This window comes from Artemia sp. Qi Xiang Cuo, chromosome 16, assembly GCF_049724085.1.
Source record: "Artemia sp. Qi Xiang Cuo chromosome 16, ASM4972408v1, whole genome shotgun sequence".
NCBI classification, from domain to species: Eukaryota; Metazoa; Arthropoda; class Branchiopoda; order Anostraca; family Artemiidae; genus Artemia; species Artemia sp. Qi Xiang Cuo.
In genome coordinates this window covers 54,285,460-54,303,075 of record NC_142809.1, presented here as the reverse complement: position 1 = coordinate 54,303,075, position 17,616 = coordinate 54,285,460, and the positions used below count along the sequence as shown (strand labels likewise).

The window sequence follows — 17,616 nt, the reverse complement described above, 5'->3', positions numbered from 1 at the left end:
ATACCTATTCTTGCACCCTGAACAGAACATATATCGTCCCTACTAATCTTCCTACTAGTTCAGCTCAGAAAAAGATTTTTGGGAATTAGTTTAGAAGTTTAAAATTATTACATACGAAATTTAGGGGTAAATCGACTATAATTAAAGATGTAGAACTTAAAACAAACTAGATATTTTGGCAAAAATATGACACTTTCAACATACTCTCCAGATTCCATCACTTCCGGTATGTATACACGTATGTATGTATACACCTCCTGTATGTACGTACATACAAGTATATGTTCATAGTTTTACGCTCAAAACGAAAAAGCGCGTCTCACATTTTATAGCTTTACGTGGAAGGAGATACTGAGGTTAATGTAGATAGGAGGAGATGGGTGGGAGTCTTTCGGCCAATTTCAGAGTAAAAGGGCTCTTCCCCCTGTGTGCAGGCATGTGGTTATTTTTAATAAGATATCAAAGTCCAGAGTAACAAGGGCTTATACTCACTGTTTCATTTCAATGAATGCCTCATCTATTTGGTCAGTTGACACCAATGGAATGTTACAGCGTTTCCAGAGTTGGTATAATGGACAGACGTTCTATAGGATGAAAAAAAGCAATAAAAACAAAGACAAATAAGCCACAAATAATATTTCATAGTTTCTGTTAATGCTATAGGATATCGTAAAACACTACTTTTCGTACAGAAAAATTTCAATTCCTCAATTCAACTTAATACATCCCTCAGCCTAAAAAACATTCAAAAGACATGCATCATAAAAACTATTATTTAACTTTATCCATAGAAACAACCTACATTTCTTCCCTCTAATTTTGCTTTCTTGTTGAGATACTGTCTGCATGACAAACAAATATGTCACTAGGTTGTGCCCCTTCACAATATCCCCTCCCAAAATGAATTTCTTCCTTACACACCTGTCTTTACAATCCAATGAAATGAATTTTTTCCAACACGAGAAGTGATCTTAAATTGATATGTTGTCGTAATTACAAAATAATGTGAAAGCATCACTATTGAAGTTACATAAAGTTCAAATTTTTATTTTTGAAATTCACAAATAAATAAATAAAAACAACACTTTCTTGCTGGAGGAAAACCTATGAGAGTTTGCGATTATGCGAAAATCCACATAAGTGCTTACCCTTTACATCAAATAATTAGTTAAATCTATTATTAAAAAAACTGAATTAAAAATAATAATAGGCAAATAAAAATATAAAAGTAAAAATAATATCAAATTGAGTCTCCATCACTCATCAATACTAGTCCCCGCCCCTCATCAAAGCCCCCGCCCCCTCCCAGTATCAAAGACATAGGTCTATTTATACCTGAACACCGCAATTTTTAAATATTTTAAATTTTTGTTGTTTAAAAATTATGACGTTTTTGGGGAGTACGACATTTTCCTCAGTGTTGCCAGGTTAAACCCTGGAAATAAATAAGTAAAACTTTTTTTCTTTTTCCAATGAAAAATTTTTTTTACTAAAGTAACTAAAGGTTTTACTAAAGTAACAACTTCTTTAAGATGTTTAGTGCCATTATTTTTTGCTGATTTTTCACGCACATTTTTTTTTACACCCATTACTACCAGAAAACTGCACAGGTACATACAAAGGTCTATTCACTAATAATTGAATTCCTGATTTATTCCTCTAACATATATATGGATGTGTAAGTTGCACTTAACAAACCAAAGAATCAGAGGTACTTATTTAGAATCCGATAAACACGCGGGAATTGTACTGAAGATCAGATAGCATTACCCGGTGAGACACTGCATAAATAAAGGCTTTCTCATTCCAGAAACTATATTTAAACTTTAATTTTTTAGGGTTTAAGGGGAATAAAAGGTACCTAGGTTGAGTTGCGTATTTAATATATGCTATGCTTCGCCCCACACCCCCTTAATGTGCAAATATATAGCCCAAATTTGTTTCTGAACTATTATATTTTCAACCTATTTTGTTTTATTTCACTAGTATTAACGAAGCTTCACTTCTCGCGTGTTTATCGGATTCTAAATAAGTACCGAATCAGATTTCATTTTCACTGTCCTTGGAACTATTCCCCATACAATATAAATGCATAGGAGTAAGTAATAGCAGTACAATTGTCGTTACCGGTGGTTTTTTTACGCTACCAATCTTGTCATGCAGCTTATTTTGACTTCTCAAGTACTAATACTCCAAGATGGAAATACATGATGATAGACGGATCAAGAATAAAAATATCAACATTAAACGTGATCAAGGATTTCACTTAAAGATTAAATTCGAGTTAATTAAGTATTAACAGAAGCTACCAGTTTCATTCTTTTTTTAACATATATCAGAGTTTGAATCTACAATCTATGTAGCCCAATTTTTATTTTAGATCAGCCAATACATGGCAGGTAAGAACATATTTCTTCATGGATTCACATGTTGTCTGTCACCGAGTTGGCAAACATTACCACAAAATTACCGAACTCGAAAATCTTTTAAGTTTGAATCTACAATCTATGTCGTTTGATCTTTATTTTAAACGAACCAATACATGGCAAGTATAAAAAAAATTCTTCATATATTCGCGAGTTGTCTGTCACCGAGTTGGCAAACATTACCACAAAATTACCGAACTTGAAAATCTTTAAAGTTGGAATCTACAATCAATATAGTACAATTTTTATTGTAAACGAGCCAAAATATGGCAAGTATGAAAATATTTCTTCATGTATTCGCGAGTTGTCTGCCACCGAGTTGGCAAATATTGCCACAAAATTACCGAACTCTCAGATCTCAAGCGTTTTAATGTACACTCTATGTAGTACAATCTTTATTTTAAACGAGCAAGTATGGCAAATATGGCAAGTTTGAACATACTTCTTCATGTATCCTCAAGTTGTCCCACTTGCAATGGACACTGACTGTTGACTGCCGCCTTTCGTCTTCACTGTCCGAGTCACCAGATTCAACACAGAATACTTTCGAACTCAGACAGAGTTTGGGCATGTGAGATTGTAGGCCGACTCGCTCAAAATACCAGATCTATAAATAAAAGTTATACAAAATTAAGGCAAAAAAAGCACCATAAAACTAGAATTACTCCTCTCCACCCTAATTATGAGATATGCACCGGATATCTGGTGATTTAACTCTGGGAACCAGGGTGAAAATATCAGGACATTATACAAAAGTTATTAATAAAAGAAGCTAGGCTTTGATAGGAAGTCCAAATAATTATGACAATAAATCTATTGAAATTGTTGAATTACTGGATAATTTTGATACGTCGTTTTGTTTCTTAGAATATCTAAAGCTCTAATTTGGCAGAGACAGAAAAGGCCAACCTAAGATGCTTGTAAGCAGAATCTAAGCCATCAATACAGCAATTTTTTACATATTCTTTCCTAGAAATTTGGAGACCGAAAGCGGATAAAAAACGAGAGCAGGTGAAGGAGGTGAGGGTTTCCTGAGAGTGAGAGGTGAGGGAGGGAGGGAGGGAGAGAGAGAGACAGAAAGAGAGAGAGAGAGAGAGAGAGAGAGAGAGAAGAGAGAGAGAGAGAGAGAGAGAGAGAGGATAATACAATGAGTGAATGCTCAATCAATACAATGGAATTTCTGTCTTATGTCTCCCAGGTAATACATTCGCCCCAAATAAGAACGAAGCAAAATTTACCATATTCCAATAAATAACGCCATGCTCATCAACAAAACCAGGACTAGATAATGTGTCGTCTCCCTCGTGCTTCAGGACATACTCCAGTTCGCGTCGAACAACTAACGGACTTATGAACGGGACTGTTATTGGTTGATGCAGGCGTGGAGTTTGATGTAGGTGTGGAGTCTACCAAAATAAAACATTCATCAGGTTAAATATCACAAAGAAAAATAATGTAGCCTCAAACAAGGGCGTGGAAGACAGAAACACGCAGATGGTAGACACGTACACAGAAGTTTATTTCCACGAGGAAGATAAATTGGTTTAAACTCGAAGAAAACAGGGGAATAAACCGAAAAATATAGGGAAGATCGAAAAAAATAGTCTTGAATTGAAAGAATATCAATGAGACTACTGAAAGAATCTTGAAAGAAGAAAGAAGGAAAATAACAAATCAATTAGATTATTCATTTAGGATCTTAGCGTTCAGGCGACGTGCGCTAGATTATGACAATTATAACTTGTTCACACAATTTCGCGATGTGGTTCAGAATAACTTGCTCTATTTTCAGTTATTATTTTAAAGGCCCAGATGATTGGTTTATTCTTTTTGTTTTATATATATATATATATATATATATATATATATATATATATATATATATATATATATATATATATCATCATCATCACACACACACACACACACACACACACACACACACACACACACACACACACACACACACACACACACACACACACACACACACACACACACACACACACACACACACACACACACACACACACACACACACACACACACACACACACACACACACACACACACTACACACACACACACTACTACTACTACTACTACTACTACTACTACTACTACTACTACTACTATACTATCATATATCATACATACATACATATATATATATATATATATATATATATATATATATATATATATATATATATATATATATATATATATATATATATATATATATATATATATATATATATATATATATATATATATATATATATATATATATATATATATATATATATATATATATATATATATATATATATATATATATATATATATATATATTTTTTTAGAACTCAGTATATAAGTGTTGAGAACTCAGTAGTTTAGCCACAGATTGTGTCGCAGTTGAATGGCCACAGATGGTGTCGCAGTTGAATGGCCAAAAATGGCCTAATGATACTCAAAATATTTGCAAAAGTTTGCAAAATTCCGTTGTGCCCAACCTTTCCCAGCACACCATGTTTTTCTTTTTAAAATGGAGTATTCCTCTCTTCTAATTTCATCTACTTTTTATGCTTTTAACATTTTCTTTCATTATATATTTCTATAATTTATATGGCATTCAAAAATAAAATTCTGTAACTGCTTGCCTAAAAAAACCGCTCTTTGAAAAGTTTTGCTTAATTTCTACCAGAAGCCTGAAAACATAGTTTTGAGTACTGGATTAAAAAAAAAAAGTACACCTCTAATAACTCACTCTTAATCACCTCAGCCCCCCTCCCCCACACAGAAAAACAAAAAAGAAGAAAAAAAGAAGCAAAAAAGTCTAGTTAAGCAACAGATTCTTACAAAATTACCTACAACAGATGTCCCCAAATGGGAACATCTGGGGACATTCCCAACTGGGGGTACATACACAACCAAGAGGGAGAGGAGAGGAATAGAAAATATCTCTGGGGACGATTTTGGAAATAATTTATTACGTTATTATCCAATAAAAGTATATTTTTACCTTATATTACCAAACAGTTCGTGGAAACGACATATAACTAAGGAGTGATTCGGCCCAATGGTAACCAAAACTCTGAAAAACAGAATTTTTATAACAATAGATACATTTAAAATTTTGGCTTTTTATGGTGATTTCAAGGATACGAAATTCATCAAGTTTAAAACACCCATCAAAAGCTACGTCAAAAGCCTGAGAAAATTTGTCCGATTTTCGAAAAAGAGGAGAAACACCCCCAAAAATTAAAGCGACCTCAATGAAAATCTCACCATCAGATTCAGAAGTTATGTTTTCTTATGGATTTGTTGTTTTTAATATATGGTGATTAGAAGTGTGTTCAGCTCAGCTGCTGTTTAGTAACTAAAGTGCATATAGCGTCTAAACTAAAAATTAGTTTTGTTATTATTTTTTGTGGTGTTGTCGTCAGGATTGCCACCACAGTCAGTTCCTAAAGTGCTACAATTGCCCAAGTTTGTGTGTTAAACAGCGATTTCCGGTGCTACAGTAAAAAAAATTGACTGTAATAGTGCTAAAACAGCACTTTTGTGCTATAGATGGCAGCCTTGAGCACGTGGTACAGTGCTACACGTAATGATATAGTGCTAAAATAACAATTTCGCGCTACAGGTGGCAACCCTGGTTGTCGTCACTGAGAGGAGATGAAGTGGGATTTTTATCAAAATCTAAAAAAAAGGAGAGAAGGTTGGTTCAATCAGATCAAAAGGAACAAAGGCCCGGAACGAGCTGGCAACCACTGCTTTATAAAGCTGCTGCTGTATCTTTAATCATGTTACATCCAAAGGCATAGTTATTGGGACTTTCAACTATGATAAAAAGAATGGCTACCTAACAAAAAATAGGACGATCTTGGGGGGAAAAGGAAGGGGAGGAGGCCCAGTTGCCCTCCAATCTTTCTGGTCACTTAAAAAGGGCACTAGAACTTTCAATTTCAATTTAAATGAGCCTTTTTATAATATTATAGAACTAATATAATATTATAATATTATTGAAAATTTATAAGTAATTACCTGTTCCTCTCGGTCAGGTACTTGTTCAACGAGTCGGTCTAAACAGTCACTTATGCTCCTGGGTCTCCTTGCTAAAGAGGAGTCAGAACATATACTTTTGGCTCCTTCACTATCGCATCGACGATGACCCTTTGCTGTGTTCTCTACACTACAGAAACCAGAATCGGTGCCTAAGATTATTCAGAAATTAGAATAAAAAAAGTACATAAAAAAAGAAAAAAACTGTGAAAGAATGGAGATATCAGTATTACGGTATGCTAAGTTCTGGCCGAGGACGCTCGAGCGACGTCGTTTTCACGCGAAGATTCATGTCGAAGGAAAACGACAAAGCAACGTCGTTGTTTGAAGTTCGGCTGTGCTAGATGGTCTCCTTCTCAATAACAGGTCTTTATTTTAGATAGCCTACACGTATAAAAAATTCAGATATCAAGTTTTTATCACTGCGTAAACAGGCAGTTTTATGTACTTTAAACACAGTTTTACGGGCTCGGGAAAGATATTGTTCAATTCTGATACAAAAATAAATTAACCGTATGTTGGTGGCCGCAGGAACCGACGCTGAAGATTATTCAAAATTTTGGGAAACTCAGTATTTGCTTTATGTAAATATTAAAAAAAAAAAAAAAAAACACAACTCTATAACTGTGATAAAGCCGAAGGGTCAGTATCAATTTAAAACCTGACGGAAGAAACCTGACGGAAGATAATGGAGCAAAATATATGTCAATCGAAGATTGATGTCGAGTGAAAATGACCAAGCGACATCGTTATCTGAAGTTTAGTTTTCCTAGAAGATTTCCCTCAGAAAAACAGGTCTTTATTTCAGATAGCCTACACACATAAAAAAGGGAGCCCAGACAATCCGGAAAGGAAATGAAACGAAAACTGGTAGCCCCAGGAATCAGTGCCTAAGATTGTTCGAAATTTATGAAAACTCAGTGCATGCTTTTAGCACATATTAAAAAAGAAGAAAAAAAGAAGATAAAATGGATGGATCAGCATTGAGCGAAGTTCTGACCGAAGACGGTCGAGCGAAGTTCATGTCATTACCTGAATCTCGGCTTTAATTGAAAATTTACTTCTCAAAAACAGGTCTTTATTTTAGATAGTCTACAACCATAACAAAAGAGTAAAGATAGTAAGTTTTATCACTGCATAAACGGGAAATTTTTATTTACTTTCAACGCAGTCTCACTGACCGGGGAAACAAATTTTTCAATTTTGAGCCAGAAAGGAAATAAACGGAATAATGGTGGTCCAGGGAATCGGTGCCTAAACTGATTAAAAATTTTGTGCATAAAAAAAAAAAAAAAAAAAAAAAAAAAAAAAAAAAAAACCCGAAACTGCGGTAAAATGGATAGATCAGTACTAAGCTAAAATCTGACCGAAGAAAGTCGACCGAAGTCGATGTTAAGCAAAAATTAATGTCGAGTACAACCGACTAAAAGACGTGTTTATTTGAAATTCAGCTGATATATCTAACAGAAAGCTTCATTAGAAGTTTTTCTAGAAGCTTCCCTGTATAAAATAAGTAGCTATTTTTTATGCATACATAAAAAAGACGTAATTCCGTAAACAACCTTGGTCTGCCATAACCAAAAACAAAAAAAAATTAAAGAAATACTGGTTCTGCAAATGGCAACAACTGGGAATAGAAATAGCTCTGAACAGAGATACTTGTGACATAAGAAATAGTCATTCACGTTTTATTTTATCAAATGAGAAGCTGATAGTTTATTCATCCCTGAGATAGATCCTGAATCACTTTCACATTCACAAAATGAGACGTGTCGCCCACCCTCCAAATCCAAAAGAGCTTGAACAGAAGAAGCACAGATTAAAATTAGATTAAAATTATATTTTTTTGTTATTTCTGTTGACTTTCCGCGTTGTTTGGTTTTTAGATTTTTCTAATTCTTTCGATTTTGGTTTTTATTTCTTTTTTCTGTTGACTTTCCACATTGTTTGGTTTTTAGATTTTTCTAATTCTTTCAATTTGGGTTTTAATTTCTTTTTTCTGTTAACTTTCCGCGTTGTTTGGTTTATAGATTTTTCTAATTCTTTCAATTTTGGTTTTTATTTCTTTTTTTTGTTGACTTTCCACGTTGTTTCGTTTTTAGATTTTTTTTAATTCTTTCAGTTTCGATTTTTATTTCCTTTTTCTGTTAGCTTTCTGCGTTGTTTGGTTTTTATTTCTTTTTTCTCTTGGCTTTCCGTGTTGTTTCGTTTAGTCAGTTTGGTTTTATGCGAGTAGTCTCATCCACGTTTCTGGTATTTTCTTATAATTTCTCAGACAGCGCCGAAGAATGAAGGTGGCAGTTCTTCCGAAATTTTCGCTTTGTTCATCCAGCTTGACAGCCTTATAAAACCCAACATTGATCTTTATTTCTTTATTTTTGTTTTGTTAAAAAAGAGTTCAATACTATATTTTTATCAGTGTATAAGCAGAAAGTTTTACTTATTTTAAATACAATTTCGTCGGTAAGGGAAAGTGATCGGAAAATGAATTAACAGAATGTTGGTGGTCCTCAAAATGGTGCCTACAATTGTGTAAAATCAGTTCCCCCCCCCCTCCATGAGAAATTCTTCTCCCCCCGCGAAAAATTTTTTGGTATAAAGACCCTCCGTCGTAGCAAACACGCAAAAACGAACTACAAATACTTTATGCTGTTAAACAGACCCGTGTTAAAGGGCAACAAAAGAATACTGGTTATGCGTTGAATGCGTTGTGCGGCAGTAAACTGCTCGATGACGGTCGAGCAGTCGATGTCAAAGTGAAAACTACCGAGCGACGTCGTTATAGAAAATTCGGCTGATATTTTGATTGATATTTTTTTTGTTATTGTTTTTGCTAGTTTTTGGCAATTTTCATTTTTTTTTTTCTGCCAGCGTACCGTCTTCATGTTCCAACGAAAAAAGTAAAATAACCGCCTCTTTTATTATTGAATAGCCACCTTCATTGGAAGAAGATTAATCCTTTTGCTGTATGCACGTGTTTATAATTTATTTTCTTTCTTAAGGTTTATGCTTACCTTGCATGTTTTGGACTATGTATGTGGACTATGTATGCGTTGTGATTATGTATATGCTATGCGCTTAAAAATGTGTATATTTCTTCTAAATAAATATATTATCTTACCTTGAAGCCATCTCCGGCAATCTAAATAACGATGATTCTGTAAATTTCTTTTTCCATTTTGTATATTCGTTCTTTTTTGTTATGGAAAGACAAAGTTGAAGATTAAGAGATTAAAAGTACGTATAGGAAAAATAGAGTTTCCAAAATAGAGTTTCTTGTCTCTGGACTGGAGATCACATTCAATCAAAGAGATGACATCAAGGGGATCACATTACAATCCAAGCTGGTACTGCGTACCGTCTTCATATATCGTCTTCTTTTTAACGAAAAAAGACAAATTTTATATCATTCGACAGCTTAGATTTAGCTTTATCCATCAACCGTTGAACCATCTACAATGTTTTGCATAAGAGGAAAAACAAATTTACATGAAAGGAGACGGAGAATTCATCTGGTAATAAAATGTATGTCTTCTATGACATCTAATTCCAGCCAAATTGAGCTTAGAAAACAACTAACCTGATTGGTTGGAATTTCGCCTCCTTCTATCCTTCTTATCAATTAAACTAGTTGAACTACCTCCAGTGGACCGACCTCTTCTTAGATGTCGCCAGTCCTGAATTTGTATGGACAGGGACGCTACAATATTCGTGTAACAGTAAGGACACCTGCAAAGATGACATTCTATAAGTAAATTCTTCAACAAGCAATGAATATAGGCCTCAACCGTTTTGATACAAACAAACAAAAAAAATACAATTTAATACACAAAAAACAACAGGAATCATATCATTCGTGAAGCAAAAAGTTGTAGAGAATCCCATTATGTTAGTAAAACTAAATCAACATCACACCTGGTTTTAATTCTTATTTCCAAAAGTATAACGAATAACTGAAAAAAAAAACAAGAAAAATTGTTTCTTCTTTTTCCTCCCCTACATCCCAAAACCCCAAAGAATGAACTCCAATTCAACAACCAATAGAAATGCTCAAAACACCGAAAATCGGCCGCTATAACCAAACAGCCATTCAAACTACCTTCATTAAAAAACCTATTAGCCTCACTCTGTAGATTCACCACAGTAGAAACCACAGACTACAACCAGGCAACACGGGTTACTAACAGTGACCAACAAAAAATTAGAGGGAATCAAAAATTTTTTGGTAAAGGTGGAAATTCTCAATAGCAAATAATAGAGGAATCCTAAAAACCTTGAAACTTCGCCCCTATCCCCTGCGTAAAGGCCTGCTTAGGGAGAATTTCCAATACGCGTAAGGATGAGAAACTACCCCTGGAACACTCCCTGAAACTTCACTCCCCATGGGAAATTTTTCCCTTGGATCATCCCCCCTCCCCACAAAAGAATTATTTGTATACTTTGCAATAACTACACATAGTTATTGTTTACATATAGTATGTTTACATACTATATGTAAACAATGGGCAGATTTCGTAGCAAGAAATGTGGTTTCAAATTAGAAATATTATAGAAAACATTAAAAATAGCCGAGTATTAAAAACGCAAAAGGAAAAACAACATGAAAATAAATTCTTGACTTAAATGCTCACAAAAGAAACAAATATTCATCATAATTCAGTTAAAACTAACTATCAAATTGTAATTATTACTAAAAAATCGAAGGGGACTTAGCGTCAACCCTAAAGGTTTTGCTGATGGCGGCTAAAGGCTGAGTTTACTAACATAATATGTCACTATTAGTAAAAACCCAAATTGTTAAAAGTGTGAGATAATCAAAAGAATTTTGGGGTCCCAACTTCAACAGACATCTGCTTGTGGGGTGGAACAAAACTAGATATCCACAAGTGACATATTTATAACCAATTATTGGATGATTTTTATGAATTAATCCAATAATAATTGGCGAGTTAGCTATACTAATTGTATTGATAGCAAGAACAAAAAATAGTTATAGAATTACCCTGAGGTAAATAATCACTTCTTAGAAAATACTTTGTTCAATTTGAGCAAGCAGCAAGCCAAAGAAACAGACAGGGAGATTATTTTTGCCAGGAGGATTGTATGGAACCAATGGTTCCAGAGAATTAGGAGAGGGATTATTCGAACGGAAATTCGAAGTTCTAGCACCCCTTTTAAGTAACCAAAATGATTGCAGAGCAACTAACCACCCTCCCACGCCCCTTTTTCCCTAACGTCATCCGATTAAAATTTTTAAATAGTCATTTTGTTCAACATAGTTGAAAGCTCCAATAACTATGCCTCTGGGGATGAAATGACCCCAAAAAGGCCCCCGGGGCAAGGACTTTAAGCTACGAAATCTGCCCATTGTTTACATATAGTATGTGTTATTGCAAAGTATACAAATAATTCTTTTTTGGGGAGGGGGATGATCCAAGGGAAAAATTTCCCATGGGGAGTGAAGTTTCAGGGAGTGTTCCAGGGGAAATTTTACACGGGAGAAATTTGCCATTTTTCCTATACGAAATTCTTTTTATTTAACTTACTTTCTATTTAGCGACTGAAATTTACATGTTCAGATTTTCCGGGAAAAAATTTCAGTCCGATCAGAACTACCTGGGAGATTTTTCTGTTGGGGGGGGGGGGGGTGTAAGTGACTTTCCGCGGCATAAATTCTCCATGGGGGATTTTTTTGCGGAAGAAACTTTCCATTGACAGGGGGGGGGGGTGATTTCCTGGAAAAAGCTTGATGCAGGGAAAGTAAGGAGCAACATTAAAACTTAGAACGAAAAGAAGTTATTACGTATATGAGGGGGGAAGTGCCCCCTCCTCAACACCTCACTTTTTACGCTGAAGTTTGACTTTTTGTTCCAAATATATAAAAATGGCTCCTGAAAGCCAAGAGTCGATTAATTAGAATAATAAACTTTTTTAAAAGTTCCAAAAAACTCTAGCGTAAAGAGCGAGGCATTGAGGAGGGGGCAACCCTCCTCACATACCCAATAATTTCTGTTCGTTTTAAGTTTTAATGTTGCTCCTTACTTTCAGTTGAAAAAACTAGTTGTTTCTTTATTTAATGTCAGGAAAGGGGTCACGTCCGAGATACGATTATTTATCGAAAAGGCTAGCACAAGAAAAAAAACGAAATAAAGCTAAATGTGACATACCTAGTATTTAAATTAGACTCATCTGCAGACCAACCGGCTATAACGTCTTCGTCATAGACAGCGTTGCCACAATTGTGACACTTTGAAGCAGACGTAATATGAATTTCAACATCGGCAGGATCAACACTGGTTTGAGTTTCATTGCGCCCAAGCGCTGTATCAAGTAGACTAGACAGTGATGTAGATAATCCACCTGGAAATTAAATTTTCTTCATAAGGTGAGTTACAGAGCTAAGGCATAGTATTATAAATACAACTAAATATAATTTTAAAACGGATTATATATATATATATATATATATATATATATATATATATATATATATATATATATATATATCATAGGCAGCGCGCTAGCGCTGCCAAAGTAAAGAACGATGTTGGCACAATGTGTTTTTTTTTTTTTTCTCCACGCCCGGGCACTTCGTATCGAAGGAGTTGTCGTAGAAACTTCGAAAAGGGCTCATTCGATTGGAAATTGGAGTGGCTAGTGTTGTTCAGCGTAGTTGATTTCTAGATAGAAAATATGTTTTTGAGGAGGACACTCCCCCACAAACCTCGGGGCAAGGGTTTTAAGTTATGCCCTGGGGGCATATAAGGTTTTTAAAGAAGGCGTTGTCGTAGAAACTTCAAAAAAGGTTCATTCGACTGGAAATTCAAAGGGCTAGTGCCCTTTTTAATAGTGGAAAGTGATTGGAGGGCAACTACCCCCCCCCCATACCCATCATTCCCCCAAACACACCCAATCAAAATTTTGAGATAGAAAAGTGATTTACTTTACTGATTTACTTAGGCAGCGCTAGCGCTGCCTAAGTAAAGAACGATATGGGCACAATGTGTTTTTTTTCTCCACCCGGGCACTTTGTATCGAAGGAGTTGCCGTAGAAGCTTCGAAAAGGGCTCATTCGATTGGAAATTGGAGTGGCTAGTGCCCTTTTTAATAGTCGAAAGTGATTGGAGGGCAACTCGCCCTCCCCCTACGCCCATCATTCCCCCAAACACATCCAATCAAAATTTTGAGATAGCCATTTTGTTCACCGTAGTTGATTTCCAGATAGAAAATATGTTTTTCACAACCCTCAGGGCAAGGGTTTTAAGTTATGCCCTGGGGACATAAAGGTTTTTATGGAAGGCGTGGTCGCAGAAACTCGTAGAAACGTAGGGTAAGAGTTGTAATTTATGCCCTGGGGCCATACAAGGTGTTTATAGGAAGTGTTGTCGAAAAAACTCGAAAAAGGCTCATTCGATTGGAATTCGAAAGGCCTAGTGCCCTTTTTAATAGTCGAAAGTGATTGGAAGGCTTTATATAAGATAAGATATTTATTTCGAGAAATTACTATCACAAGCCCTGAAGGGCCGAATTCGAATTTCGAAGTCCATAAAAAAAAAAACAAGCAAGAAAATCATAACAAAAGCACAACAATTTAAAGATTGGCAACCAATGAAAAAAAAAAAAAAAAAAAAAAATTAAAATAAATAAAAAATAAAATATAGGAATGGTGTATGATTACTTTTTCACTTATATTAAAAAACTTAAAAATGGCAACTAGTTAATAAGATAAAAACTAATCAAACTGAAAAAAAATAAATAATATACACATTAACAAATGTTTAAAAAACAACATAAAAAGGGGATAGGGAACAAAAAAAAGAGTATAGAGAAAACCGAGCTGTTTCTTTTATTATATAAGAGAAACGACAAAATTTATGCACAAATTAACCACTATTTATTAAATCAGTAAAAAAAGGGATAAAAGATTTCTTATACCGCAAGGTAGTACAAAGAATGGGAGATAAGGTGGGGATAGGCTGGGACACAGTTCGTGGAGGACGATTTCTATCAGGTACATGGTATTCAGGGAAAAGGTTCGCAGTACGGGGGTTCAAAAGTGCCAACTTACCAAAACGGAGGCACAAATTATTTCTTCGTCTCTCGAGGGTCTCTAGGTTTGAAATATTTAACAAATACAAATAGGGTATCTTGCCCTCTTTAAAAATAAGTCTTAGAGCTCTCTTTTGGACATTTTCAATTTTTTGTGTTGCTTCATTAGAGAGGCCAGGGTGCCACACAGGACAAGCGTACTCTAATATGGGACGCACAAAAGAAATGTATACTTGTAGTAAATGTGATTCGGGGCAACTGAATTTATTTAAAAGTTTAAGGAGGGAAAGCGAGGAGTTTGCTTGTCGTAGGATATTATTTATATGGGCATCCCATTTCAAATTAGAAGTAATTGTAACACCAAGGAGTTTAAGAGATGTGACAGAGGTTTCAGGAGGAATAGAAGCAAGAAAAAGCGGAGGGGATTTAAGGAAAGTTACTGAGACTATTGCGGATTTAGAAGGGTTAACTGTCATGTCAAGGGAAGAGGCCTCACAGGCAATATCTTGGAGTATGCCCATTGGGTTGCTAAAGATGTTTTTATGACATATCTCTAAAACTGTCAAGTCATCGACAAATTTCCATCTATTGTCATAAAGGGTTGAAAGGCTGTTAATCATAAGAGAAAAAAGGAGAGGGCCTAGAATAGTCCCCTGAGGAATGCCATTAAATATGGGGAGGTGATCCGAGAAACAATTTAGATATTTAACTGCTTGGGATCTATTAGAAAGAAAAGAGACAACGAGCTTAACAAGGAAAGTTTCAATGTGGAATTCATTTATAAGTTTATCTATGAGTAAATTGTGGTTAATCAAATCAAAAGCTTTTTGAAGATCAATAGAAATCAGATTAAGCCAAGTGTTAGATTTTTCAAGTAATTTACCCATGGTATCAACAAGATGGATCAGGTAATGAGAGGTTGACGTGGATTTGAGATTACTAAACTGTCTAAGATCAATGAGGGGGAGGACTTTCATCTTAAGCCAGTCTGTGAGAAAACTTTCATACAATTTTGAAAAAATCGAGGTGAGGGCAATAGGACGAATGCCATCAAAGCCAGGCTTCCCATTTTTCTTTTTGATTGGGGTAATAAAACCTTGTTTCCAATATTGAGGGAACTGTCCAGATTCGGTAATTTCATTGAACAGGGTGGATAGGGGTTTTGAGAGGTAATCACTGAATGCTTTAACAGAGGAACAGGAATATCTAAAGGGCAAATGCTTGATCGTTTTAGTTTTTCAATTTTTTTTACAACATCAAGTGGAGAAATATGTGGGAGTGAAAAAGGAACAGGAATATCCGGAAATTTGTAAGATAGTGGTGGAAGACTCTGGACAATAGAAGCCAGAAACTTATTGAGGTCATTAGCTGTGGTCTTTGGAGGTTCATTTATATTAAAATTTAGTTGTTCTTGACTCTTGCCGGTAAGTTTTTTAATTTCAGAGTACCAGTTCTTTTGTTTATCATCGCGCAAGTATTTAATTTAATTTTTATAATAGGCTCGGGCAGCTTTTCTAATTTGACTTTTTAATTCCTTTCTTAACTTATTTGCTTCAGCTAAATTACCCCTGTTAAATAAGCTTATTTTCGTGCGGATTAATATTTTTATGTGATTACTTATGTAAGGTTTATCACTGGAGCACTTTCTGATTTGACATTTTTATAGTAAAGATCGATATGAATATAATGTATTATTTTTGTTGTTGTTGTTGTTGTTTAGACCAGGGCAGTTTGTATCAAAGGAGTTGTCGTAGGAACTTCGAAAAGGGCTCATTCGATTGAAAATAGAAAGGGCTGATGCCCTTTTTAATAGTCGAAAGTGATTGGAGAGAAACTAATCCCTCTCCCACCCCCACCCTCCCATTTGACTTTATGTTTAAAAACTTAATGTTGCCTTACGATTAAATCAAAATGCATTGTTTTAATGCTAATTCCCAATAAGGCATCTCAGCAGTATCCAAAGAACGACTGAGGGTATTATGTTTAAACTTTCGGGGCTACTTCTGCTCTTAAAATTTAACGAAATCAAAATAGCGTAAGTGTTTCCAAGCTATCAAAGAAAGTAAACAGATTTTTTTTTGCGAATGGTATCAAGTTTTCCATTTCAGGTCAACTAGAGGAGGTATGAAACTAAAATAAACACTACTATTTGTGTTCAGATTTTTAAGAGGGTGTATGCTGTTAAAAATTGCTGGAAAATTTTCTCCAGCATACAAATAGCAGACCTAACTATAAATTTAAAAAAAAAACGAAAAGATTTAAAGTATTATTTTCTTTTTTTCTGAAAAGACTATGTCAATATAAAACGAACAGAAATTACAATAAATAACCGAGTCAAACTCAAAACGAGCAGAAATTAACATAAGTTGGGCTCAAAACCCCTATGCCTTCCCAAGGCCAGAACATAATTTGCACTCTACTTAACAAAATACAAATGAATATGCATTGTAAGTTTAATATACATATACTGATATTTAGTAATCAAAATCTGTACTGCCATAATAGCACACAGCCAGCAACAGATGTGACACAACAAGAAATTATAACACATGAAATACATAAACATAAAATGAATAAACATAAAACATAAACATAAACATAAAAATGAATTATCGAAGGCCATACCAGAAATACTTACTCATGTTAGAACTTAACTATTCATCTATATCAATAGCCTACCTGTTACCTCTATGTTTGATATGATTATTTATTTTAATTTCTGTTCGTTTGGGTTCCAGTTATCCTTTGACAGTAATTTCAGGCCGTTGTAAAGTTTTAATTATTATAGGATTTTTTTTTTCAAACAGTTCGTGGTAACAGCTGTAAGCAAGGAGCGACTTGGCCCAATAGTGACCGAAACTCTAAAAAACAGAATTTTGATAAAAAAAAATTGATGCTTCAGAAGAATTGAATTTTTATGCTGAAAAATTATGAGCCTGAGAAGGTTTGCTTTATTTTCGAAAAAGGGTTAACATCTCCAAAAACTCATGTAATCTTATTGGAAATCGCACTCTAATGTATAGGTTTCAAGCTCCCATCTGTAAAAAGGTGGAGTCTTGTGTTTTTTTTTGCC

At 34.7% G+C, this 17,616-nt stretch overlaps 1 protein-coding gene across 3 annotated transcripts in view; it reads right to left on the bottom strand.

The window, feature by feature from the left end:
• Positions 1-481: 481 nt before the first annotated feature.
• Positions 482-17,616, bottom strand: part of Crag (DENN domain-containing protein Crag) — a 167,864-nt gene continuing 150,729 nt past the window's right edge. For all 3 annotated transcript variants that reach the window (XM_089102130.1, XM_089102132.1, XM_089102131.1), the window contains 6 exons: positions 12,662-12,854; positions 10,075-10,223; positions 6,477-6,646; positions 3,665-3,832; positions 2,869-3,033; positions 482-584 (listed from right to left, as the gene is read on the bottom strand). In XM_089102130.1, coding sequence (XP_088958256.1) covers positions 489-584; positions 2,869-3,033; positions 3,665-3,832; positions 6,477-6,646; positions 10,075-10,223; positions 12,662-12,854 — 941 coding nt within the window. In that variant the 3' untranslated portion in view covers positions 482-488. The remainder of the gene's footprint in view (positions 585-2,868; positions 3,034-3,664; positions 3,833-6,476; positions 6,647-10,074; positions 10,224-12,661; positions 12,855-17,616) is intronic.